The following is a 26,845-nucleotide window of genomic DNA, read 5'->3' on the forward strand; positions in this document are numbered from 1 at the left end:
AGAAAAGCGAGAGGCAAGGGCTCTGCCTCACCGCCTGTGGGATGCCGAACACAGACCCCTCGCCCGGCCACGGGAACAGCCGAGCGTCAGCTCTCTGGCCCCGCAGGCTTCAGTCACAGCCAGGGGAGGCCCCGCCAGAAGCCGCTGCTGGTGGAAAACGAGCACAAGCAAGAGGGATCCTGCCCGGCCAGAGCCGCGGGGACATGTTTCAGCAGGCAGCTCGCACGCTCAGGAGAGACACCGGAGAGCAGGGTTAGGGGCTGAAGCAACGTCTGTTAGTTACAGCTGGTTACAGTTATTATTTATGCATCTCACTGTAAACGCAGAAGGTGAAGTCACTTAATCCATTCATTTCTCAGACACAGGTGACAGAGCACGTGGTTTGGCATAGTAAGTTTTAGGCTAGCTATAAATGAATTGCACAATAGTTAAACCTGATTAAGTACATAGTAGGCTCAGCAAAGGTATACTTTTCTCCTTACATTTTATACACATATACATACAGACTGGCATTTTATCATTAGCTGCATTTTAGTCTTGTCGAGAGATGACTGCCTACTGCAGAATGACTGAAGTGATACCCTTAAAAAGGAAACTATTCTTGGTGTGCTTTGCTGGAAAAGAGAGGTTCCTCTGGGGCGATTCTCGTGGGTGGGAGCCACAGACGAGCACCCCCAGGCAGCGAGAGGGGCTGGGGGCGAGGGGCCAGGGCCTAGCACGGCGCTGGCTTGCTGCGGGCACGAGACAGCCGAGCCAAGGGGCCGGATCAGGTTCCGTTTGGGCTGCTTTTCTAGGACTTGGGGAGAAATTTGGCTTATTTAAAGTGCATTTAGAGTCTGAAAAGCATCTCCGAGAAGGAGCTTTCCCTGCTCCTGCCCTGCAGCGTCCGTCAGCTCCCGTTTACGAAGCCGCAGCCCAGGAGGTGTCAGCCTGAGCTCAACTGCCTCCCGCTAAGGCGCAGCACCAGTACTAAAGCCCGACCTCCGCTAACTGGGCCGGGACTCGGGGCTGCAGGAGCAGGGATCTCCGCACCAGGAAGACACACGGCCGCGTTGCACTGCGCAGGCGAGCGGGAATCCTTCCCGCCAGCCCAGAGGCTTCCCAAAGAGCCTTAAATTAGTGCACACCTCAGAAGCTCGCAGGCACAAATCCTGGCCTCGCTGTTCACGTTGTCAGTGAGACTGCCTGTATGTGCTTGCAACCGGGTTGGCAAGGTTTGACCCGGAGCCTTACCCAAGAATAGGTCCTCTGAGAAACACTCTGCCAGTTTCACAGCCGCTTTTCAAAGTAGAAGCCTTTAAAAAACAGACTTGGGATGCAGAATCTGGAATGGGGCTGGCTGCGTCCTCGCTCCCCAACACGCACGCACACACACGCACACAGCGCGCCGGGGCTCCTGCCCAGTCACGCAGATACTGGTCTTCCACGTCAAAGTGTGAACTACTCATTTACAACACCACACACTGAGAGAAGTTGTAGATCCTGAGCCAGGGTGTGGAGTAGGAATCTCTTGGCTTCCAGCATATCAACAGCAGGATTTAGGGTTTCTTTCTCCCCCCACCCCCTTATTGTGTGGGGTTTTTTTTTAAATGCTAACTCAGCCAGCCACCTGCTAGTTAAAAAGCGGAAGAAAACGGAGAATTCCCGGGATTGCTTGCCCTTGTTGAGACAGTGGCAAGTGGCTGGACACTACCAACGGAAAGAGAGAAACTCACACACGTCAGAAACCTCTGGTTCAGGGCTTATGCCAAGAGGGGAGATGAGTGCTGGCTGCTGTTTTTATCTTTCCCTTTTTGGGGGTGGGCGGGGGGCTTTTGGCTGATGCAGTTCTAAGGTACACCTATCACCACAGTAATTAAAAAAACCACCACTGTACACTATTTCACAGGGGAAAAAGAAGACAAGTGAACGTACACGTACTACCACGCACAACAAGAGCCCTGCAGGTCAACTCACGGCCTCCTCAAAATGAAAAATAAAAGAGAAAAGAAGAGATAAGACAAATAACTGGGGGCAGGGAAAGAAAAAAAATCCCAAATTATCTCGTTACAAAGAACAGGGAAAGAAGAACCGTTATGGTACACTCCGACGTTCTGAAACAGCTGCAGAAACTCGGCCTTGCTCCTCCTCCTCCTCCCTTCCCCCCCAGATCTCTCGCCCGAGGACAGAGTCCCGCTGCTCACATCTCGTTGGAGTAGGTGTAGTTCGGGGTGGCCGAGTACTGCGTCTCGTGCTGCATCATGGCCCCCTGCGCCGCCCCCATCGCCGCGCTCTGTGCCGCCTGCTGAACGTGGGGGTTCTTCCACGCCCCCGTGGTCCACTCCTCCTGGGCTTTGCTGAAGCTCCCGCCGCTCCCCCGGTAAAACTTGTGCACCTGCAGCAGGTTGGAAAGAGAAAATCCAGCGGCGCTGAGCGCCCACAGCTCGTGCTGACCCTCCAGGGTCGTGGCGAGGGCTCCCCTCTGTCCTCCCGTACCATGGTGAGAGCAATGAAGGAGAAGACCGCCATCCCCGTGAACAGCACGGTGGGGATCAGCATCACCACGGCCGAGCCCACGTTGGTCCCAAAGAAGGAAATCGCTGCAATCCAGCCGCTGCAAGGAGATGGAAACAAGCAGTCTGTCCGGCAGCCTGGCTCTGCCACACCCCAGCCTGCCAGCAGCCCTCCCCACTCCTCGAGCCGGCTTCCCCCAAGGAGAGCCGCTGCCGAAGCACCGAGCCTGCTAAAACACCACGAGGCCGCAGCACCAGCTCAACGGCAACTGTCCCGGCACCCAACATGGCAGAGAGCAGCACCAGCCTTACCAGACGCCCCAGCCCGGGATTCCCACCGCCTGGATAATGCTGATCACCAGCTGGGCCATGAAGGTGAAGAAGAAGGCCATGAAGCTGAAGGAGCTGTCTGTCCTGCAAGAGAAGGCTCGGTCACTCCCTGTGCTCCCCACTGTGAGGGAAGGGAGACGCTCCCCCGTCTCAGACCCTTTCAGGGCACAGAAGCAGCTGTGGTTTAGCGAGAGGGTGGTGAGAAGCGGAGCGAAACCACAGGCAAGGGAGAAACTGCGAGAGGCTGAAGGTGGTGAAGGGGCGCCTGGGAAAGCCACGGGGCGTCGGACCGTCCCCACGGCTCGGCCAGCTCTGCGCATCGGGCGAGAGGGCGTCCGCGTTCAGACACGGCCCTCGGCTCCCGCCGCCCCACCATCAGACTCAGCCTTCCCACACGGGGAAGGAACGCACCCCCAGTTTTCTAGATTTGGGGATACTGCACTGGGGATCGACCTCGGCAGCACAGCCAATCAATATAAGCACCTCGAGGGCTCATGGAAAAATATAAAAGAATCCTCAAGGAGGGACGGGAGGGGAGCAGAAGTTGGCATCCCAGCCTCACCACTCCCCCTGATGTAGAGCCATGCGTCGGGCATCTTTGTATTGCAGGGTTGGGGCTTTGGCCCTTGGGAAATCCCAAACACCCTTACTTTGAAGGTTAGAAAGTAAAGCTAAAGGACTGGCCAGAAAGAGCATGAATTCCCCCAAATATTCAGGCGTGGTCCCAAGCTAAGCGCTAACTGTTTGGGAGGGAAATAAAACAAAAATAAAAAATGACCGTGAGAAGCCGGGCTGAGGAGTGACCACTTACTTGAAAGCTTTGTAAATAGGTCTAAACCAGCAGACATAGGAGCAGGGCGTAAAGAGAATGAGCCAGAGAATTGCCAGTCCAAAATTAACAGCTCCACCGCCTCCAATGAGCCATGCGAGGCAGCCAACGAGATTCACCGCCAAGGTGATGCTGTTCACTGCAAACACACACACACACACAGAGGGAGCAGAGTAGCGCGTACGCAGGGACGTCAGTGCAACGCAGGAGACCCTGACCCCGGGGACGCCCGCGCAGGGCTGGCCGCCAGCAGAGCGTTACCCTAGCTGGATGTCCTTTAACTTGACTTCGGTTAGGCTGGCTGGGTGCGGGGAGCATCCCCAGGCGAGCTCAGCCACAGGGGGTCCAACCTCAGCTGAGGAGCAGGAGCAAAATAGAACGTATCATTCAGAGTTATAAGGCCTTAAGCAGGCCCAGGGCTCGCGGGGCTCCGAGGACGGGAAAGAGCCGTATCATCTCGCTGCCAGCGAGCTGGGGCGTGCTTCCACCAACCGGAGGAATCAAAGTGAAGCTTCTTCCCTTGCCTCCATTACAGTTTCGCTGGAGGAGCTTGTGCAAGAGCTCCCAGAGCTAACACCCACCCAGCGTCGCCAAGAGTTGAAGTCCTGAAGTCCCGCCTGGCTGGTTCACTGGGGCGGTGTGTCTGCTTCGCCCACCCCTGCTCGGGGTTAAGCGACACAAGGGCTGTTACTATGAAGCCCAGCTTAGCAGACTCAGGACAAAGCAGAGAAGGCTCATCTGCATTCTGACACCTCTGATTTTTGACAATGATTCATTATTCCAGCAAGAATTCAAACCCTCCCACTGCTGCCCGCAAGAGAGCTGCAGCTGGCAAGAAAGGGAGCTCAGCTGGCCGGGCTGAGCGGGCGCTCGTCGCTCCCTGCAGCCCCAAGGACACCGAGGGGACCTTTCAGCCTCTCTGCGCTTACGTCTGGCCGGGTGTTTGCGGGGGAGTTGGGGAGAAAATGATCCAGAGGGGAGCTCCGGAGACGGAAACCAACAGGAGGTGACCGGCTCGGGGAGCTGGCACAAGAACTGGGCTCGATGAAATGAAGCAGAGTGAGAACAGCCAGACTGAGACGGGGAGGGGATTGAACACCCCAAGACAGCTCCTCTGGGGAAGCACAACTATTTTTTCCTCCCCCCTTCACAGCAAAGCTACACTGACCCTTCTGAAACGATGGGGGAAGTTACCTCGGGGGCACCCGACTGACAGGACGTGGTTCCCAAAGCAAGGCACCGCACCGGGGTGCCAGCCTGGCACCCAAAGCGGGAACGCCGGAGCGCTCCGGTGCCGGCTCAGCTCCCCGCACCCCACCTCCAAAGCCCAGGGCGCTCCCAGGGCACTGCCGTGCTTCCAAAGGTTGGGGAAAATGCCTCGTTAAGGAACTAAGTTCTTCTAAATAAAAAAAAACCTCAATGGTGCCAGCTTTCCCCGAGCTGCGCGCAGCAATTAGCGTCATCCTTAGTAACGCTTCCGTGTACGTCAGGGCACAAGCTGTCCCTCCGGCTCCTCTCCCCACCCGGGGTCGGTAAGCAAGAGACATCCAGGCTGGCTTTTAAGAGTTAGAAGACGGTGACAGCTGTCAGCACAGCACAGCACACAGAGGCATGCAAGAGGAACAGGCTCTGGGGGAAGCCCCGGCCCCGCTGTTTCGGGGAGCGGGCACCCCAGTTCTCCACTCCCAACAGCACCTCGGCCTCAGGCCGCTGCCAAAGGACTCCCGAGGAGCTCGGGGTGGCAGAGGAAGCCCTTCCCCAGCCCGGCTGCCAAAGGAAACCAGCCGAGGAAGGCCTGGCAGCTCTCCTGGGGGGCAAGGCCGGCGACCGAGCCAGATGGAGAGGGGGAGTCAATCCTTCGGCAGGGTGCCAAGCCTCCTCCTTGCTCCGGCGGGACGTCAAGGTCACCGCCAACAGCCCCCGGACACCGAGCCAGCCCCACACCTCCATCCTGGAGCCTGGGAGGGCTGAAGCCACGGACACCGCAGCCCCCGTCCTCTCCCCAAGGGCTCTGAACAGGGGGCACCGAGGCCTGGAGGGGCAGAGGGACTCGCCCCGACCTCGCTCCGCGCTTTCGGCCGGTGCCTTCTGGAGGAGCAGCCTTCGGAGGGGCGAACGCCAACCCGCCGCAGCCCTTCCCCGCCCAGCCACTCACGCATCCAGAGGTAGTAAAGCCGCTTGGCCATGGTACGGTGCTGTGGTGGGATCTCCGCGTCAAAGTCCTGGTAGAAACACGGCTTCAGGGGGATGAACTTAGGCAGCGGGGGGAAGTTGTTCACCTTTTCTGCAATAAAAAGTTTCCCCGGCGTCAGGCACCACGCGGGGCCGAACGTAAACCAAGAGGCTTCCTAATCAGCTTCGTCCAGCCCCAAGAACTGACAAGTTTCAAGCAGGAATTATGGATTTTCCCTCGCAGCCACTGACAACCCACCCACGTGCATCAAGACCAATCTATCCCTCGCTGGCCACACCGATCCCGCAGGCACCAACACCCCCAACCCCACCGGGGACTAACGAGGTGCCGTGACAGCCCCAGACCCTGCCGGAAGCATGGGGCAGCCCCGCTGGAGGCCATACCTGCCATGTTGGTGCACGCTCAGCCTCTCCGTTCCGTAGGAAGAGTGAGGGGAGGGGGAAAATCCGGAAGCTTTATCAGACCTGGAGGAAAATGAGAGAAAGAGTGATGTGCGGCGGTCAGGTACCCCCAACAAGAGCCTTCACCTTCCTCAACGCTCCCAAACCGCTCGAGGCCGGCGCGGTGAGGCAGCAGGTTGCTTTCTTTACGCGGTCGCTCTGTTCACGCAGCCAGGCTTACGCCGGCGGCAGGATAAACCCCGAGGCTTGTGCCAGGAGATTAGGAGAAGACGCGGGGCAGGGCTCAGGGGCTTAACCTCCCGCTCCCACCTGACCCACATCCCGGAGGGACGCAGCCCCGGGGCAGCTGGAAACCCTCCGGTTCTGGGAACCCTCCAGTTCGTCACCTGGCCCAAAACCAAATGTTTTTGGGTTTTATTTTTTCTTTTTTGGTGAAGAGCCCCTGCTCCTGCGTGGGGATGCAGCGCGGCTCCCAGCGCGTCCCTCAAACCAGGCCGAAAGGGAGTGCAGGGGGAATCAGCCGAGGACAAAATGAATGGGTGACGGCTGTCACTAATGAGTCCCTCGAGCGGCGGCTTCACGGTCACCCGTGTCCCCGCGGGGGCTGGGCGAAATCGGGGGGGGGGGGTGGGGGGTGGTAAAATTAGGGGACGGTTTTTTTGCAAAACTGGGTGCGCGAGGGGGGGTGTCGCAACGCCACACACGGGTGACGATCCCGAGGGGGGACCCCAACGTCCCCCCCCCGGTGCCCGGGGTGCCGGCCCCGGCGCGGGTCGCTGCCCGTGGGTTTCCACGGGCGAAGGGCCGCGCACCCCACGCAGTGGGGGTATAGATGGGGGGGGGGGGGCGGTGCAGAGGGCGGTCACCCCTTTCGTGGGGGGGGTATCCGAGCGCTCCCACCCGCCCTCGGGACTCACCCGCGTGGCGTGACGTGACCCGTCCCGCGGGGGGGGTGGCGGCGGCCGCGCGCCCGCCCGCCCGCCGCTGCTGCTCCTGCCGCAGCGGCCGCCAGATCTCGCGAGACTTCAGCGGCTGCTCCGCCGGGCCGGCCTGAGGGCGGCCGCCAGACCTCGCGAGAGCGGGCGCCGCAGCCGCTGTCCAGGGTCCTGCCGCCTCCGGCGGGGAGGGGGGGGGGCGGCCCTACGGGGCGTCCGAGGGGCCTGGGGACAGACCGCGGCGGGATGAGGGGGCCTGCGGGTCCTACCGGCGGGACCAAAGCTAGGGGAACCCCCACGCCCGGGCCCGTGGGTCCCGCACCCGCACCGCCCTGCGCTCAGCTCCGGGCCACGGCTTGGAAATGGGAAAACATTCTAAGAAACACCGGGTGCTGCAGCGAGCGTGCTGGAGACGCAGAACCCAACCGCAGAACCCTTGAGGTTGGAAAAAACCTCCAAGACCATCAAGCCCAACCATCAACCCAACACCACCGTGCCTGCTAAACCATGTCCCAGAGTGCCACATCTACACGGTTTTTCGAACCCCTCCAGGGCTGGGGACTCCCCCACTGCCCTGGGCAGCCTGGTCCAGTGCCTGACCACTCCTTCAGCAAAAAAATTTTTCCTAACTACAACAGGAAGCAGTTATTTCTCCCTCCGGATCGCCCCAGTCCCACAGGCAGGGCTGCCGGAGGAGCTGTTGTGCTGGTATCTTTCCTCGTCTCAGCTCAGCCGTGCAGCTGCAAGGCTGCTTGCTGGGACGTCAAGAACCCCACGCCCCTTCTTCTGAGAGCAGGCAGTTTCCCATTGTCCTGGGCAGCTCCAAAGCCAGCGTCCCTATCGCCCTGCCTGGGTTCCCATGGTGGCCTGCCTTGCACCCAGTGCTGCCCCGTGCAGTAATTAACAGCTTGCACAGAAGGCATAAGCTAAGGTGACTGCATTTACCAGCAATGCCTGGGAGGCAAGGGGCAGGGGAAGGGACTGGATAGACTCACAGGTGAAGCTAGGACAGGGACAACACGCTGCTAAAGGGGATGTAAATCCCAAATCAGCCTGAGGGCTCCAAGCAACAGGAGGAGGACTCCACAGGCAGCGTCCCTTGTACTCAGTGTCATCGCAAGGAGCCTTGAGTGGACCGCTCGGACCTCCTGCCTCAGTACTCGGGAGCGCGTCGGTGCAACGTCACCAAACTGGCTTTGTTTGACAGCTAAATCATCCTTCCCACCCGGGGTCCAGCTTCAAGCTTTCAGCACACCATCATGCTTTCCTGGGCACGGAGGGGCAGCAAGGACACGTCCCGCCATGGAAGGTGCCAAGGGCAGGGCAGCAGCTAAATCTCTCTTTACACCAGTGAGGAAACCCTGGTGGCCAAACACCTCCAGCAGATGGGCAGTGTCGCTCTGTGGGGACGCTAGGAAGGAAACCTGGCAGAAATGGGAAAAACCCCTATTTCGCAGATGGCAAAATAGAGGGAGGCAGGAAAATAAGCGTGCCATGGATGACCCCGTATCTGAGGGCCCAGCTGTCTGCTCAAAACACCTTCTGGGTCTTGGACCCTGTGCTGCTCCCTGCAGAGAGCGGGACCCCCCGGCATCCAGCTCCACCCCACATGCAACAGTAGGGGAGCGAAGGGAGAAGGGGACACGGGTGAGGATTCCCCAGAAGCGCTGCTGCTCGCCCACGGGTGAGACCTCACGGGGGTGCTCGGAGGCTCGGAGTGCTGCACTGGCCCTGCCTGCACCCAGCGCCCCGGGGATCTGGGGCTGGCCACAACCCCCAGCCCCGCTCCCCGTGGAGGGTTTCTTGGCAGAATCAGCTCCGTCCTGATCTCACCGCAGATCAGCTCTGAGATCCCTCCCTTGGGCCCACAACCATGGGAACTGCCTCCTGCCCCTTATTTCTTGTCTCCTGAGCTTTCTCTCATCTAGACTTGCTCCATGGCTGATTCTTTGCCTTCGCCCAGCCTCTTTGGGCATGGCCAGCTCCTTGCCCTTGGCACCACCCCACTTCAACCCACCTGCAGGCTTTACGAGCAGAGATGTCCAGCAATCCGATGGATGCTGCTCCCCTTGCTCACGGGGGATGTGTGGGGAGCCAAGGGATAGCGCGGGGCAGGGTAAGAGCCTCGGCGCCCAGGGCCCGGCCCACACTACCTGAGCAGGGCAGGCTGGGGAGGACGGTCAGGTTCAACCAAGAGCCCAGATCAGCCACCAAGGTCACAGGCAGGTTCAAGGCCAAGCCACGAAGCCAGGCTGCGGGTCAGGTCCAGGGCCAGTCCATGGGTTGGTGTCTGTGGGAGCAGGGAGCAGGCAGGAGGTCAGCTGTGGCTGAGCCAGAGACCAGCCACAACACAGCTCAGAACAGGACTAACTGCCCTGGGCTGAGCTCAAACAGAGCTCCTGGGCCATGGGCGGGGTGTGGGTTGGGTGTCCCAGGTGGGGCTGGTCAGGACCATTAGGGTTTATTAATGCCCTCAGGGCCCTCCCCCTCTTCCTCTGCTCCTTGTGCTGCAGGTTTGCAAAGGGACTTGTCCAATAAAAGGGGTTTTCCGCCCATATTTTGTACTGCCTGCCCACTCAAAATGAGGATTATCTTGGGCTCTGCTGTTTTCTGCTTGCAGTAGGGACAAGGGGTTTCTCTTGCTGGCTCAGTTGGTGGGGAGCTGGTGCTACCCTAGGGTTCCTCCGGCACCTTGAGACAGCCTCTGCACGCGGGGAGAGGGGTTGCAGCCTCTGCGGGCTGGTCCTGGGAACCAGTGGCTCCCAGACCCTGGTTTGGATTGGGGCAGGGGGTCCGTCTGTGTTCCCCCCGGGGCTGCAATCAGCCCAGGCATCGGCCTGCTGCCGAGTGCAATGTGATGAGAGCCTGAGACCTGAGCCGGGCCGATGTGACGCAGAGATGGATGGCAGCGCCGAGACTTTCCTTGTATCGGATGCTTTGACTTTCCGAGCCGCTCCAATGCAGAGCCACCTCGGATGAAAGAAAATATAGAGAGGGCAGGTGAAGGACAGGGGCTCGGGTTACTGCCCTGCTCTCCATAAGGAATGTGTTTCTGGGGTTGTTTCCCCACTTTCCCAGGCTTGGCCAGGGCTGCTGTCAACTCTGGCTCCGTGCTGGCCCCTGCAGCCCTCTCCATCCCCTCACCGCCAGCCCTCCTCTGCCAAATGGATCTTCCAAGCTCACGCCTCCGGAGGGGTCGGGGCCAGGCAAGAGGGTCCCACGGGGATGGGAAACTCCCCTGGGATGGGACCGTGGCACTGGGACGTGGGATGCTTGGGGAGAAACCGGTCCCCAGGTCCCAGCCCTGGCACCTCTCTCCAGCTGTGCTGGGATGGATGCTCAGGGAGGACAGATGATATGCAGGGCATAACCACTTTATTCCTATTTTTTCTCCATTCCTGCCTTTACTATCTGTCTGTTTCCCATTTTAAACGACTCTCCGTCCTCTCCCCCAGTGGTTTTCTCCCAGTCCCCCCACGGCTGTGCCTTTGTGTCCCCCCATCCCCACTCCCCTCTCTCTCCCGCCCCGCTGTTCGTGGCGGCTGAGCTCATTTCAGCTATTCCATCGCTTGGAATAACCGATACACTCTGTTGTCCTCCAACAAACAAGCTGACAGGCTAATGAATGGCTTTGGATGGTAATTAGCAATAGAGTTGCTAATAAGGAATTTCATTTACATTTTAAGCGCTGCAGAGGAAAAGCAAGACCCTGTCATTCATGTCGTGTCCCCCCCCCCGCTGCGGCAGCCTTTGCCTTGGGGGGAGCGCACCCTCCGCAGCCCTCTGAGGGACACGGGGAAGGCTCGGCCGCGATACGCAGAGTTTGTTAAGCAGCAATTAGCGGAGGGGGGGGGAGAAGCTGCTGCTGCTCCCAGCATCCAACAAGCGGGGAAGGCGCCCCAAAAAATGGGCCACGGGAGGGGGGAGCTGATCCTGGGCCGGGAAAGAAGGGCTGGATGGTTCGCCCCACAGCACAGATCCGTCCGGCCGCGAGCGAGCTCGGCACCGAGCAGCCCTGGCTCGCCCGGAGCCCCGGCGCTGCTGGCCCGCGGTGGCCACGTAACCGGTGGCTGCTTGCGCACCTGAATAATGACTTGGAGGGGTTTCTTGGCTCCCTCGACTGCACACGCTCCGTGAACGGTCGCTGAAATCCTTCCCGATCGTTCTCCTAGGGTTTTAGCATCTTTTGAAGGCAGTAATTTCCCCGAGAGGCTTAACCCATCCCTGCCTGCCTGAGGACAGAGCCGAGTGCCTTCCGCAAGGGTGCCACAAATGGTCACCAAGCAGAAAGGAGGGGAAACAACGCCATTTCATCTCGCACGAGCCAGGGATTCATGGCGGAAGCGCAGCAACTAGGCATGCAGCGCCGGGCGGGACTTGGGCGATGCTCGAAGCCTGAATCCGCCGCCGGTGCTGGGGGTGAGCTCGGGAGCGTCGGCGCCCTGCCTCAGCACGAGATGTTCCCATCCCCTCCGGTTTCCCAGCGCGGCGGGGCACTGCTCCGAGCCGCAGCATCCCATCCCATGCAGGCGAGACACCGGCGCTGTCCTCCCGTCACCACCAGCCCCCGGGCTGGTGGCCGGAGCAGGGGGTGTCCCATGCCCGCCCCGGTTTAGGGCAGCGGTACCCACAGAAAGCTGCTTCGGGGAGCACAGGGACGTAGGGGTTCGCCCTGGCCGGGAGGGCACGGCCGCACCCTGCCTTCACCTCTGCCGCCATCGGATCGATTGATTTATTTATGTATTTTTTCAAGCCCTGCTCGGAGTGAAAACAATCCAGGGGCCTCCGGAGGCCAATAAGATTTGACTGCAAGTCAATACTCGGCGCGTCTTTCCACTGTTCGATGATCCCCCGGCCAGCGGGGCGGGAGGCTGGGGGCGGGCAGGGGACAGGGGCAGCCGAGGGCCAGCCCGGGGCAGGGCCATCGCCTCCACCCGGCCAAGGGACAGGGGCAGAAAGGGGAGACCTTCTGCCCTGCAGCAGGTATCTATCTCCCAGGGTGAATCGCCAGGAAATGCGATGGTGACCCCAAGGTGGGCAGCTCCGTACTGGGGACGTGGAGCTAGGCAAGGGACGGGGTCTGGGAGCGGGGAGAGGGAGGGATGGGGGAGGAAGAGGAGGGAGAGAAATCACCCGTGTGACCCGGCTCTGCCCCAGCATCTGCTCCTCTGGGGGCAGAGAGGTTCTCCTGTGGGGTAGCGGGGGGAGCAGACCCCCGGCACACTCGCTGCATGCCCCTGCCCTGCAGCCGTCGGCAGGCAGCTGGGCATGGTCGCAATGCCATCTGCCAGGATTTCTCTTGCCTGTGGGCCCCAGTAGCTTCTCTGATGGCTAATAGGGGTTGAGCTCAGGCTGCCAGCTTTCCCAAAGCACCTCCCGCGTCTCCGTGCCATCCCTGGGCGCAGCGTGGCCAGGACTCCTCATCCCTCCGGGGATGCTGCCGGGGAGAGGGTGCGGAGGAGGCGGGCAGCGAGGCAGGCAGGGATGCAGGCAGGCAGGCGGGCTGCCCGCACTCTGCTAACATTGGCAGTTGGCAGTTGGCGTCCTTGAGCGGAGCAAGCACCGAGAGAAGGGACCAGGTTCTCTTTAAGGGGGCAGGACTCCGGGAGCATCATGAAGGCAAGAGTGAGCTTCTCCCTCTGCCTTCCACCTTTCCCTCTCGCTTCCCTTCCCTGCCTGCATGCTCCAGCCGGGGACCCGGGCTCCCTGCCCTCCCCTGCTCCTTCCCTGGCTGGCTCTCGGTGCTGGGCAGGGATGAAGGCAGGAACTGGGTGCTGGGATGGGAGGCTGAGCGAGGGGAGGAGGAGGAGGGGAAGAAGGGGAGGGAGAGGGGGAGGATCTGCTAATTACACGGAACAGCTCTGGGGGCTGCTGAAGTCCAGAATGAAGCAAAGAGCAGCAGAAGCAAGCGCTGCAGTGGGAGCGGAGGAGCCCAAGCATCGCCGAGAGCCGGAGCCGGCTGTCAACCCCGCAGCCAGCCCCTGGGCGAGGAGACAGGAAGAGGCTGGTGGTCCTGGGGACGCGGGGTTAAACTCAGCCCTCCTGCACGCTGGGCTGGAGGGCAGCGGCGTCAGCCCTGCCATGGTCCCGGGGGGCTAGGAGCCTGAGCAGATCCACCGGGAAGGGGTGAAGGATGGCTGCCGAAGGAGGGGGAGCCAAGCCCGTCACCCAGTCCAGCATGGAGAACTTCCGAAAGGTGAGGACCTCGGAGGAGGAGAGCCCCTTGCCCTTCCCTGACCTGCCCCCGGACGTGGTGGAGATGAAAGTGAAGGAGGGCAGCAAGATCAGGAACCTGATGAACTTTGCCATGGCCCAGATGGAGCTGAAGGGCAGCCGGCAGATCGTCTTCAGCGGCTGTGGCAGGGCGGTCACCAAGACCATCACCTGCGTGGAGATCATGAAGCGGAAGCTGGGAGGTCTTCACCAGGTCACCAAGGTGCGCTACAAAACCTTGCTGGAGGTCTGGGAGAACCAGGACCCGCTGCCCGGCAGCCCAGCGCAGAACCTGACCGTCCACAAGAACGTCCCCTCCATCTGCATTCTCCTCTCCCGAGACCCCCTGGACCCCAACCAGACAGGCTACCAGCCCCCGGAACCCCGGCACGGGCCGGGGACGCAGCTCGGGCAGGCGGCAGAAGACACGTCCGGCTCCTCCAACAAGGGGCTGAAGCGGCCCCCGCCCCCTCCCCGCGAGGAGCTGCTGACCAAGAAGTTGCAGGTACAGGTACCCAAGGGCCCGAGGGGCTCGGGGACCACGGACCGCCACCCGGACCACCACCACTGACCCCACTGCCTCCCACCCCGCCGTACGCCGCATACGTAGGCAGGAATCGGCCCTCCACCTGGGCGGGAGATCGCCTGCTGGGGAAACCCGGGGGGTTCTTAGCTGCTTTGCTGCGGATAAAGGCAGAGCCGTGCTGGCGCCGGGGTCACCGGAGTGCCGCAGGGTCCCCCCGACACGCTGCTGCTGCGCCAGCTGACCTCCGTGCATGGGGGCTTGCTGCTGGGGGGGGGTTAGGGTTAAACCTGACAGCCCTTGGGTACGGGCTGAAGGGGGGGCACACGGGGTGCTGCGGGGAGCTGGTGGCCCTGGTGGCATTCAGCCACCCGGAGGTAATGCCACCCCCAGCCCCGCTCCTGCAGCGGAGCCGGTGCCCAGACCGGGGAAGGCAGCCGTGCACCGTCGCTCCCCGCTGCGATGCCTCTGCTGTCGGCACAGACGGTTTTGCCCCGAGCCCGTTGGAGCGATGCCTTCCTTCGTTACCAAAACCGCTGCAATTAACGCCCGGCGAGGAGCTGCCGGGTTTACGAACGCCAGGCTCAGCGCCCCACGGCACCGCGATTCATCTTGAATAAAACACACCACCGAGCAGACCGGTCGCTCCCTCCCCACGCCCGCGGAGCCGAGCGCAGCGCTGCCTGCCTGCGGGACAGCAGAGGAAAATAAACCCACAAACCAGCTCTCCTGCCGCTTCTTCCCGCGTCGGATCTTCGTTCAAGAGGTGTCCGCGGGGTCTGGAGCAGGGTGAAGCCCTGCTGTTGGAAGCCGGGGGTGGCGGGAGCGTGAGGTGGGCTCTTGTCGCGGCTGGATGTGGCGGCCGGTGCAGAGCGGGGAGGTTTTGGGGTTGTGGGCTGGCTCCCCGGGAACGCCTTCAGAGCAAATTCCCCTGCTTCTTCCAGGGGGTAAAATCAAGACGAATGGAAAATAAACGCACTTTAGAAATAGTTGAAATACATCTGTGGGAAAACGAGGGGCTCGTCCAAGCGCAGCGAGGGTGGACTGTCGCTGCCGCCGAGCCAGGATGGGGCGATCCCGGACAAACCCTGTCCCGAGTGGGGAGAGCTCCGTCGGCACGAACCAGCGTGCCCTTCCCGAAAGCCATCACGGAGCGATGCTCCGGCTGCGGCCGCGTCCCCTCCCCTCCTCACTCCTGCTTTCCGGGGACAACGAGCATCCCCGCTTTTGTCCAGGGCTCGCTTGGCAAGCGCTTCGCTTGGCTGGGAGTGGGAATGAAAGGAGACGAGGGGAGCGAGGAGGAGGAGGAGGAAGCAGGGGGCTGTTTTATTTGGCGATGACCTTGTTATCTCCCTCAGCAGGCAGCTGCTCCTGCGGGCTGGAGGCTCGTGCTTATCTGCCCTGATGCAGATTGCTTCGCTCCACTTATCCGCTGCCGTCTAACTGAATATTAATTTCCAGTTGTTGGTTTTTTATGATTTTTTCAGTGGGTTTGGGGCTGGGAAAGCTTTGGGCCCCATCCTGCCCAGCAGCTGCCTGGCTCGGGTGCGGATGCTGTTGAGGCTCAGCCTTCCGCCTCGCACGCGAGGGAAGCACAGACTCCTACCCCACACATACTAAAAATCATGCTAATAAATAAAACCGTCCTCTGATCAGACCCTCAAGGCTGTCACAGCCACGCAGCTGTGAACTGACAGCCCTTCACCTCCCCAGCCCTGCTCCGCTGGTGCCGCCTCACATCACTCCCCCCAAGGAGACAGAGAGAAAAAAAAAATCTTTCGTTCCTCATTATTTTGTTAATATGCAAAATTATTTTTAATTGATTCTATATGCAGGCAATTTCCAATCTTGGAGGCAACAGGAGCCTGGGGATTTTGCACTGCTCGCTTTACTGGCTGTGGACTAAGGATTTCCTACATAAGAAAATGGTTTAAAAAGACTGTAACCCGAAATACAAAGTATTTAAAATAGCACAGTGACATCTGGCTCCACAGAGTCCTAAGGGGAGACGGTGAGCAAAATTATTGCGATGATCTTGCCCTGCATTGCTGAGACGCAGCACAGGCGCCTGCGAAGAACCGTTTTTGGGGTGATTTTGTGAGCCCAGAGGTGCCCTGCGCGGTGGCCCAAGAGCGGTCGGCTGGCTCAGGGCTGACGGAAGCTGAGGGCAGCACCCCGGGCTGGGGGCTGCCAGGTTGGGGGACGAGGTGACAAGAGGCTGCCTTGCATGAAAAGCCTCAGAGAGCTGCGGGACGCTGCGGCCAGAGCCTGGCCCGGAAGGGGTAGCACTCTCTGGGAAGAATCGCAGCACGGTTTGGGCTGGAAGGGGCCTTTCAAGGCCATCTTGTCCCAGCCCCTGCCACAGGCAGGGACATCTTCAACTGGGTCAGGCTGCTCAGAGCCTTGTCCAACCTGGCCTGGAACGCTCCCAGGGACGGGGCATCGACCACCTCTCTGGGCAGTCTCTGCCAGCGTTTCACCACCCTCAGCAAAAATATTTTCTTCCTTATATCCAGTCTAAATCTCCTCTTTTACTTTAAAGCCATCCCTCCTTGTCCTATTGAAACAGGCCTTGCTAAAAAGTTTGTCGCCATCTTTCTCAGAAGCCCCCTTTAAGCACCAGAAGGCCGCAGGAAGGCCCCTCCCGCCGCCTTCTCCAGGCCGAACAGCCCCAGCCCTCGGAGCATCTCTGCAGCCCTAAACCGGGGCAACTACCCCTTGCCAGAGCCGGCAGCGCGGGGCCAGGGACGGGGCCGACAGGCGTAAGAGCCCGCCCCGCTGCCGCTCCCCTCAGGCAGCCGCCGCCACAAAATGGCGGCCGGCCCCGCCCCGCCCCGCGGGCGCCGCGCTCGGCCCCGCCCGCTGCGGCCTTCCCGCCCCTGCGCGGTGTGTCCCCGCCGCGCCGCCGTAGCCGCCGCCTCTCCCCCCCGCCCGGTGCCAGCAGCGAGCGGCGCGCGCTCCCGCCGCCCGGTGCTGCCTCCCCCCCCTCCCCGCCGCCATGCTGGCCGCCGCCTCCCTGCTCCTCCGCCGCTGCGCCGTCTCCGGCCTCCGCGCCGCCGTCCGCCGGCCCGCCGGTCCCGCAGGTGAGCGGGCCGCCTCCGCGCCCTCCCCCGCCCGGTCCCGTCCCCGCCGCACGCCCCGGTTCGGCTCGGCTCGGCTCGGCTCGGCCCGGTGCCGGCGGGGTGCTCGGCGGCGGGGCCCGCCGCCCCTTACGCCGCGTCCTTGCGGTGACCCGCCGGCGGCACTCGAGGGCAGGCCGCGCCTGCGGCCTAGTCCGCGCCGCCCCCGCCGGGCCCGGCCGCTGCCCCGCTCCCCCCCCCCCCAGACCCTCCCCCTCACCCCGCCGTTACCGGCCCCGCCGCCTCCCGCAGCCCGCCGGGCCCTTTCCCGGGGCCGCAGAGCGGGGGCGGCCTCCCCGCGCTTCCCGCCAAGGTGACATTGACGGAGGGCGGCGGTGACCTCCGCAGCGGGGAGCGAGCACCGACCCCCCCCCCCCCCCCCCCCCCCGAATTAACGGCTAATTAACGGGCAGCGAGCGCGTCTGGGACGCTCGGAGAGCCGCGTGTGAGTTAAAAAGCAGCGGGGGGCTGCGCTTTCTAAAAATTAAAAGTCATAAGCGGGCATCGCTTATCCCGCAGGGGTTTCTTGGTGACTGCTTAAAAACCTTATTTGTCTTTTTTTCTAATTAAATCCGTGAGAATTCTCTGCTTGCCTGCGGGCTCCGCGCGTTACGATCACCCCGCTTAGCGACACCGCCAGCGGCCCTGGGAGCTGCGTTTGGGCATCGGGTTCCTCTCAGGTTGGGTTTATGGGGGAAGCTGAGAAATTCCGGCGCTTGGGGAAACGTTTAATGCCTCTTCATGTAAAATTGTATGATTTTTAGGCTTCTCGGACCGCCGAGGGTCTATTGGAGCTGCGCCTTGGCAGACACACGTGCCCTCGTGCCTCTGCCGTGGGCTGGGGAGCTGCGGGCGGGCGGTCCGGCCGTCACCCGGGCGTCGTGCGTGTGACCGTGACCTTGACGGACCCCGCTGAGATGCCAGGCGCCCGGCGGGCTCCCGCCGCGCCGCTGCTGTGCCGGGGTGCAGGGTCCCCTCTCCGGCATGCGCTTCCAGCCTGGTAGATAGATGCAAACCTTGGTACGGAAAATAAAGGGTGGTGAAGAAACGTGGCAGCAGTTGAAAAACACCGCCTGGAAATCCAGAGTTCAACTTCTTGTGGCCTGTTTTTATCTTTTCCTCGGGATCCTTTTAGTGTGACCGAGTCTTTCCTGCGTTTAAGACCGAGGGGAACGGTTTTGTCGAGCGCGCAGCGCAAAAAGACTGTAGTTTTTTGACTTCAAGATGGCGTTCGAGAACTTTGCTCTAGGTTTTTCTCAGGCTGAGGTTTGCTCTTTCTCTGTGGGATTTGCTTTGTGTTTAGAGGAAGAAAACAAAAAGGGCTCCCCGAGCGAGCAGCCTCTGGGAGATTTTTGACAGCGTCCTCTCACTGCCTGCCTGGGCCGGGAGCGTGTACAGAGGCGTGCCCTTGCTCCGAGCTCAGCTGCGCACGTGGTTTGATGGAGAAAGCGGGGTCGAAGAGCTGCTTTGGGGAGGAGGAATCTCCCTGCTGAATGGCAAAGGAACACTGAAATTCTGTCTTGGCCTGCCATTTACTCTCCCCTTACCTTGTTAGGTAGATATTTTCTTTTCTCGAGGGTGTGTAGTGATAGGACAAGGGGGAACGGCTCTAAAGTAAAAGAGGGCAGATTTAGATCAGATATGAGGAAGAAATTCTTCCCCATGAGGGTGTTGAGGCCCTGGCCCAGGCTGCCCAGAGAAGCTGTGGCTGCCCCCTCCCTGGCAGTGCTCAAGGCCAGGTTGGATGGAGCTCTGAGCACCCTGGGCTGGGGGAGGATGTCCCGGCTCATGGCAGGGGGGTTGGAACCAGATGAGCTTTAAGGTCCCTGCCAACCCAAACCATTCTATGATTCTATAAAACGAGGGAAGCCATTTTCGTGGTTTGAGAAGCGCTGCGTGAAACCAGAATCGCAGCTGATGTGTTGGACCACGTGAAGTTTTGTTGGAAATCTGGACCACGTTCTGACTGGGCTGTCATTTGACGCAAGGAAAGATATTCCTTTTGAATCACTGTGGTTTGTTCCGTCAGATTTCACGTAGAATTAGAATGCTGCTCACTGCGATCTTCCAAGCAGACAAGTATATCTGGGAAGGATGCAAAACCGCGACCCGGTTTGGGGGTTTCTTCTTTAAAATAAAACTCTGTAGTTGCTTGGCGGCAGGAGTTCGTGTTAGGTTAAGAAAGAATAAGTAACGAGTTGTATCTGCCTTCTGCTGAAGCCGAGCGTCAGGCTGGCAAGGCCGTGTCTGGTGTATGACCCTCCACAGATATAAGCAGAGTGTGCTTACCAGCGGGGAGAGGGAACGGCCCCGAGGCAGGCCGCGTTCTGCTGGTGTGGCAGCTTGTGGAGCGCCCGGGCTCAGCACGCAGGACCCGGCACAGCTCTGCTGCGCGTGGAGCTGGCTGGACCCGAGGGCTGAGTTCCTTTTGGGAAACGCTTCCAACCTTTGTGGGCTAAAGAGACGAAAAGACTAGCAGAAAAAAGCGATCTGTGATAGTGTTGAGGGAAGAAGTGGGTTTATAATCATGTCAGCGTGATTTGCCCACTGGAGTACAATCCACTTTCATGCTTTATTAATTATCAAGTATTAAAGCAATTACAACCCTGAGATGCGGGAGTTTTATCTCGGGTAGCACAGAGACAGCAGTAATTTTGTCTTCTCCTTCAACAGCCTGTAACAGCTCTTGCCCCTTGTGCTCTTGAGAGCCTTTACAGCTGGGCCCGGGTCATTTCGCACAGATTCCTAAAACTGCTTGAAAAGAAGCCGGCATTAGCTCTGAGCTTGGGGTGGAATCAAAGACCTGCAGCTCGTTGCTGTCGAGTCATCCGTCAAAGTCAGGCGCCGGGTTGGGAAATCGGCTTTTCCTGGGTTACAAAATCGGTTCTGCAGCAGTTCCAGGAGGAGGAAGTCGCTCCGGAATACACCGGTGTATTCATCTTCAGAGGATAATGGTGTGACTGAGAGAGTGCAGGGGTTTATTTCTGGAAAGAATGCCACTGAAAAACTGGTTTACGTAGCTCAGCTCGCTGCACGGAGAAGTCCTGTGGTTCTGGCAAGGGCCAAATGTGGGGAACAGAAGGATGGTGCTTCTTCGGCGCATCTGCGGAGGAAGTACGTGTGCGTTGCGTTTCACTGGCTTGCTTGGGAAGAGGGAAAATTCCTGTCTCTTACGGAAGCAGGGATCCCGGAAAACTTCTCTTAAGGACCAGTTTTACAGAATTGCTTTTCCCTTGCGTTTCTCCCTCTCGTTAAATAATCCCGCTCTGACCAAAGGGTCTGGGAAGGCTTTGGAAGTCTGACGTAGCCCAGGAAATACCCACTTTGCCAAAAACCAAGCGACCGGTATTTGGTAAGCTGTATCCATCCAGTGCTTATCCGGGCTGAGGACCGCTCTGGGTTGGCTGGGTCCCACCGTGTAGGGGACAGCTCAGTTGATCAGAACTTGGGGGCAGATTTATGGTCTTCACAGAATCACAGAATAGTAGGGGTTGGAAGGGACCTCTGTGGGTCATCTAGTCCAACCCCCCCGCCGAAGCAGGGTCACCTACAGCAGGCTGCACAGGACCTTGTCCAGGTGGGTCTTGAATATCTCCAGAGAAGGAGACTCCACAACCTCCCTGGGCAGCCTGTTCCAGTGCTCCGTCACCCTCAGAGAGAAGAAGTTCCTCCTCATGTTCAGACGGAACTTCCTGTGCCTCAGTTTGTGCCCATTACCCCTTGTCCTGTCACTGGGCACCACTGAAAAGAGCTTGGCCCCATCCTCCTGACACCCACCCTTCAGATATTTGTAGGCATTTATAAGGTCCCCTCGCAGCCTTCTCTTTTTCAGGCTGAACAAGCCCAGTTCCCTCAACCTCTCCTCGTAGTGGAGATGCTCCAGTCCCCTCACCATCCTCGTAGCCCTCCGCTGGACTCTCTCCAGTAGCTCTTCATCCTTCTTGAACTGGGGAGCCCAGAAGTGGACACAGTACTCCAGATGAGGCCTCACCAGGGCAGTGTAGAGGGGAAGGAGAACCTCCCTTGTCCTGCTGGCCACACTCTTCTTGATGCACCCCAGGATTCCATTGGCTTTCTTGGCAGCCAGGGCACACTGCTGGCTCATAGTTAACCTGTCGTCCACCAGGACACCCAGGTCCCTCTTCGCAGAGCTGCTCTCCAGCAGGTCCACCCCAAGCCTGTACTGGTGCATGAGGTTGTTCCTCCCCAGGTGCAGGACCCTGCACTTGCCCTTGTTGAACCTCATCAGGTTCCTCTCTGCCCAGCTTTCCAGCCTATCCAGGTCACGCTGAATGGCAGCACAGCCTTCTGGTGTATCTACCACACCTCCCAGTTTGGTGTCATCAGCAAACTTGCTGAGGGTACATTCTAACTCTTCATCCAGGTCGTTGATGAAGAAGTTAAACAAGACTGGGCCCAGTACTGACCCCTGAGGGACACCACTTGTCACCAGCCTCCAACTAGACTCAGCGCCGCTGATGACAACCCTCTGAGTTCTGCCATTCAGCCAGTTCTCTATCCACTTCACCGACCACTCATCCAGCCCACACTTCCTCAGCTTCCCCAGGAGGATATCATGGGAGATATCCTGGAGTCCTGCCAAAATATTATTTTGGGGATTGATGTTTTCCCCCTACTTTTGAAGCAAGTGAAATTTTCTTCCGGGTCTGCCCAAAAACTGATTTCATTTTTTACCCCCTTTCACTGATCAGATATTTTATGGCTTTAGTCTCTTGGTCGGGACGAAGGTGGCCTTGTTTTCTGTTTGCTCAAAGCCTCTTCCTTTCTTTCTGCATTCAGCTGTGCTGCATGCCCGCTGCTACTCTCACGGGTCGCAAGAATCAGATGAAGAATTTGATGCTCGCTGGGTGACATATTTCAACAAGCCAGATATCGATGCCTGGGAGCTCAGGAAAGGTATGTTGGGTGAAAGGGGAGGGGTGACACGGAGTAAATGTAACTGCTTTGTGATAGTTTTGTGACTAGAAGTAACAACTTATTTTTACTTTGCTGTTGGAGAGTGGAAATAGTGAAAACTGGGGGTTTGGTGTTAGGGGAGCAATCCTTTAAATCCCCAGCTGGGGCAAGGCACTGTGTGAGCCTTGCTTTGTCTGCTCCGAGTCCCCTGGCTGCTCAGCGTGTGCCTGGCGTTGGCTCATTGCTGCTGGCTCGGCTGCCAGCCTGCTGCAGCAGGCGGTGGCACCTCAGCAGCCAGGCGGGCGGGCTGGAAGGGGCCATGGCGTGCAGAAGGAGGGAGAGTGGGGGCTCAAGGTGGCGGGAGTCCAGGCTTTGTGTATTTTAGTGCCACAGAATACGTGTTTTAACACCTGGGTGGGAGGGAGAGTGCTCTAAAGAAAGCGTATTTGACTTCAACTGTTGCTTAGTGAATAACCACACACTTTTTTTTTTTTTTTTTTTTTTTGACTTAATGGCTTGGCCATAACTCACTGTAGACTGGTTGTCTTCAGTTGTTACTTGCCATGGAGTTGCCAGCTGCTATTGAACTGCCCCAGTTAGAGCTTATAAACGTGTTTGCAGAGCAGCCAGAGGGATCGTTCCTGCATCAGCTGGGTGGTTCGGTGTTGGGCTCTTCCCTTGGAAAGGAGAGGAAGGGGGTGGGCAGCAGCTTGAGTTCCAGCTTCGTTCCACCAATAGGGGTGAAGTCGTTTGGATGTCTTAATGATTCTGTAACTGATGTGCCGCGGTACAGACCTTTGGGGAGCATGGATGAAACTGGCCCACTGGGATTTCATTAAATCCACTGAAAAATCTTAAAATTTACGGTAGTCAGCAACAATGAGAGGGAGAAGAGCGAAAGAAAGCCCTTGGCTGTGTGTATCTGTCCCCAAAATAGCAGTGAAAATTGTGATCAGCTCAGCTGCTCATGGCGACTGGAGTTGTGGTAATAGTTAATTCTTTCCTGAGGTGGAGTGAAATAATGCCCAGCGGGTTCCTTTCGGTACCGCCATGAGCTGATGCCAAGTTCCTCTCAGTGTTTCCTTATATTCACAGGCATAAACACGCTTGTGGGTTATGACCTGGTTCCAGAACCAAAAATCATCGACGCGGCTCTGAGGGCGTGCCGACGGTTAAATGACTTTGCCAGTGCTGTCCGCATCTTGGAAGTCGTAAAGGTGAGTGGAACGGCAGCCCAGGGCATAGCTGTGGTGTTCACGTTTCTCTCGAGAAAAGAGAGTTTTTCTTGGCGGACTGGTAGCGGCGCGGAGGGGAAACGCGCTGCTTCCTGCTGCCAGAATCAATAGCTGCGTTGTGACCACGTGCTCGGCGGCCTGAAATAATCGTTTTGAGGTAAAAGCACTCAGCAGCGCAGCTTCGCAAGTGCGGCGTCCTTACTTTTCTATTTTCCTTTTCCGATGCTGACTCCGGTGGGAAAGCCTTTCAGGTTTTTTCTTCCTTTTTCTTGTTTTAAAATAAGAATTACTAGCAATATCTCAAGCGAAGGTGGCTTACTGGCTTCTTAAAGGGCCAGGACTGATGAAAAACCCGTGAAACCTGGGTGCAGCCTTCGCTTACCAGGGAGTTCAAATGGGTGGGGATGGAGGCAGGAGTGCTCCTATTCCAGGCGTAGAGGCCAGCAGCTGTGCTCTTCCAGCTGGTTTTTGCCACAGCTGGGGAGTGCTGGCATGGTGGTCTTTGCTGCTAGCTGTTAAATCTACTTGCTTCAAACTGTGCTGTGCAACCAGTTGCTTCCCGGTGTGCTGCTTCTGCGTTCTGCAGAACTGAAACTCTTTTCAGTGGTTTTAGAGACATGAGACCAAGAGAAGAATCTTTATGCGTTTCCCTCATCTGTTTTTTTCTTGTCTGGGCCCCCACCGTGTAGGGGACAGCTCAGTTGATCAGAACTTGGGGGCAGATTTATGGTCTTCCTGGAGTCCTGCCGAAATATTATTTTGGGGAGTGGTGTTTTCCCCCCTTTCACTGATCAGATATTATTTTCATTCCGTTTCCTAAAGTGTGAGCGGTCTCTGGGCTGATTCGCAAAGCATCCTTGTGTGAGGAGCTTGGCTTGGCCCTTAGCTTTGTGTGGTGCGACGTGCCCGTCATGGGTTGTGTTGGGCTGATGTTACGTGAGGGAGAGGCGTCAAGCGTTACGGATGACCTGCAGATCCCCTGGAGGGAGGTTCAGCGTTGTTCTGGGGTGCTTTGCAGGCACGGTGGGTGGGTAGGAGTACAACAAGCCTCGTTTACCTGGTGTGCAGATGAAGCTGGGCTGTGCTCTCCTCTCCCGCAGGAGCTACTGTCATGAGCAATCGGTGGATCAGGCCATGCAGCCTCTTGCGAACACACGTCGTGGCTGCAGACCTGGCTGGGGTACGGTGGAGCTCGACAGCTTGCCGTTGGAATAATGCCATTCCTTTTCGTTTAGGACAAGGCCGGACCTCACAAGGAAATCTATCCTTACGTTATCCAGGAACTTAGACCAACTTTGAGTGAACTGGGAATCTCCACTCCGGAGGAACTGGGCCTGGACAAAGCATAAACCTTATTGGTAAGGGATGCCGTTGCTTCCGAGCCCCTTGGCGTGGTACTCCCCTGCCCTGGAACCCTCCTGGCAGAGACAGAGTCCTCTTCCTTGTCTTCGAGGGTCTTGCGAAGTTCTTGTAATGTGATTCTCCAAACGCCTCTATAACTCCAGGTCTCCTAGGAAAGGTAGTAACCCTTTTCAAAGGAGCCTTAATAAAAGAACGGCGCAGTTGCTTGGGAAGGGGTAGGGGGGGATGGCAACTGTACCAAACCTCCCAGAAATTTCCCAGTAGCAGTTGCCAAGACAGCGAGCCTTGCAGCACTTTGTTGGCGGCGTGTCCACCTCTGCTCCTCATCAGCTTGTTCCCCCAGAAGCATTTTTAGCAAATGTCGGGGTCATTGCCTCTGGAAATGCACAAACTTTCGTTTTATTGCCACAGTCTGTAGCCAGTTTAGACAACTGGGAGACACTGGTTACTACTTTATGCTTGAAAACGGGCCCTGCTGATGACAGCCACCCAACAACACCGAAGGTTCCTCATGTTACACTTAAAACAGCGTCTTTTTCTGTCGTCAGTTGCTGATTTGGAGAGCCCCTTGCTCACAGAATAAAGAGACCAGCTGCAGCAGAGCCGGAGCTGAACGGCTCTGCGTGCAGAGCGCTGGTGAGCTGCAGGAGTGGATTATGGGAGCGGTGCAGGCAGCGCTCCGTCCCGACTGCCGCGCCCTCGGGGCTCGGAAAGCCGCTTGTCTTACTGGCTTTCTAGAGCTGAACTTGTGAGTAATTTCTAAATTTGAAAAGAACTGTAACTAAGACGTCTAAATCTCCATCGTAAATAGCGGGCCTCTCGCATGAGCTGCGGCGTACGGAGGTGTTGTTACTAAACAGCAGCTTCTCTGATTAATGAGGATCTGTCATTAAGTGTAGGCAAGGCCTGGCATGCTCCGATCCCAGGCTAAAACGAAGCCCGGAATGCAAATCCTGGTGGAAGCGAAGCTACGTCCAGGCAGTCTCTTCACTCGGTCCCTGTGGGAGATGGCTGGTGTCGTATTCCAGCCTTTTTCTTTTTTTAGTATTGTGCTTAGAATAGAGCTATGGGGTGTCAGGCTGCAAATAGCACTTAGTTCTGGATCTGTAAGTCCCTGCCCTTCTTCTCGCCCCGGGATAGGAAGTCGGGAACACCAGCGCTCCAGTTGAAAGCTGCGTGTGGTTAAATCACAGAATCCCAGCATGGCAGGGGTTGGAAGGGACCTCTGTGGGTCACCCAGCCCAACCCCCTGCCGAAGCCGGGTCACCCAGACCAGGCTGCACAGGACTGTGTCCAGGCGGGTCTCAAATATCTCCAGAGAAGGAGACTCCACAACCCCCCTGGGCAGCCTGTTCCAGGGCTCCGTCACCCTCAGAGTGAAGAAGTTCTTCCTCATCTTCAGCTGGAACTTCCTCTGCTTCAGTTTGTGCCCCTTGCCCCTTGTCCTGTCGCTGGGCACCACTGAAAAGAGTCTGACCCCATCCTCCTGACACCCACCCTGCAGATATTTAGAGGCATTTCTAAGGTCCCCTCTCAGCCTTCTCTTCTCCAGGCTGAACCAGCCCAGCTCCCTCAGCCTTTCCTCGTAGGAGAGATGCTCCAGTCCCCTCACCATCCTCGTAGCCCTCCGCTGGACACTCTCCAGTAGCTCCTCATCTTTCTTGAACTGGGGAGCCCAGAACTGGACACAGCACTGCAGATGGGGCCTCACCAGGGCAGAGTCGAGGGGAAGGAGAACCTCCCTCGACCTGCTGCCCACACTCCTCTTGATGCACCCCGGGATCCCATTGGCCTTCTTGGCAGCCAGGGCACACTGCTGGCTCATGGTCAACCTCCCATCCACCAGCACTCCCAGTCCCTCTCCACAGAGCTGCTCTCCAGCAGGTCAGCCCCAGCCTGTACTGGTGCATGGGGTTGTTCCTCCCCAGGTGCAGGACCCTGCACTTGCCCTTGTTGAACTTCATCAGGTTCCTCTCTGCCCAACTCCCCTGCCTGTCCAGGTCAAATGGGCCTCAAAGGGTAAAAGCCAGCGATGAACATCACAGATTGGAGACCCCGTGGCGACGCTGTGCTGCCTCTGCGACAGCTTTTCCGTTCTTTCCCCTTGCAGGCACGTTGCTGGGGCTTTCTGCCGACGCTACCTGACTGCACGCCATCGCCGGAGACGTGGGCGTTAAAATATGACCTTGCTGGAGATGACCTCTTCCTTTACAGAGTCGCAGCGTGGCTGACGCGAAGCTGGACCTAATAAAGGAAAAACCGGTTTGCCTGATGCGGCAGCGGTGCCTCGTCTCG

At 58.5% G+C, this 26,845-nt stretch overlaps 3 protein-coding genes across 4 annotated transcripts; 2 read left to right on the top strand and 1 right to left on the bottom strand.

The window, feature by feature from the left end:
• Positions 1–234: 234 nt before the first annotated feature.
• Positions 235–15,083, bottom strand: SCAMP5 (secretory carrier membrane protein 5). 2 transcript variants are annotated; one of them, XM_075431943.1, is made up of 7 exons: positions 14,639–15,083; positions 6,229–6,309; positions 5,807–5,935; positions 3,634–3,790; positions 2,805–2,906; positions 2,476–2,593; positions 235–2,374 (listed from the first exon to the last, which is right to left on the bottom strand). In XM_075431943.1, exons 2-7 carry the CDS (start codon positions 6,233–6,235, stop codon positions 2,180–2,182), a joined length of 708 nt encoding a protein of 235 aa, XP_075288058.1. In that variant the 5' UTR covers positions 6,236–6,309; positions 14,639–15,083; the 3' UTR covers positions 235–2,179. The 2 variants fall into 2 exon arrangements, with proteins under 2 accessions (XP_075288058.1, XP_075288057.1); XM_075431942.1 differs by lacking the exon at positions 14,639–15,083 and adding an exon at positions 7,164–7,251 and having other exon boundaries at positions 236–2,374.
• RPP25 (ribonuclease P/MRP subunit p25) lies at positions 13,037–14,185 on the top strand. The gene has a single exon (XM_075431885.1). It carries the CDS (start codon positions 13,315–13,317, stop codon positions 13,963–13,965), a length of 651 nt encoding a protein of 216 aa, XP_075288000.1. The 5' UTR covers positions 13,037–13,314; the 3' UTR covers positions 13,966–14,185.
• A 1,784-nt stretch (positions 15,084–16,867) lies between the features above and the next one.
• Positions 16,868–26,822, top strand: COX5A (cytochrome c oxidase subunit 5A). Its single transcript, XM_075431979.1, has 5 exons — positions 16,868–17,000; positions 21,837–21,953; positions 23,049–23,170; positions 24,424–24,546; positions 26,661–26,822. Exons 1-4 carry the CDS (start codon positions 16,916–16,918, stop codon positions 24,535–24,537), a joined length of 438 nt encoding a protein of 145 aa, XP_075288094.1. The 5' UTR covers positions 16,868–16,915; the 3' UTR covers positions 24,538–24,546; positions 26,661–26,822.
• Positions 26,823–26,845: the final 23 nt, after the last annotated feature.

This window comes from Opisthocomus hoazin, chromosome 10, assembly GCF_030867145.1.
Source record: "Opisthocomus hoazin isolate bOpiHoa1 chromosome 10, bOpiHoa1.hap1, whole genome shotgun sequence".
Classification (NCBI taxonomy): Eukaryota; Metazoa; Chordata; class Aves; order Opisthocomiformes; family Opisthocomidae; genus Opisthocomus; species Opisthocomus hoazin.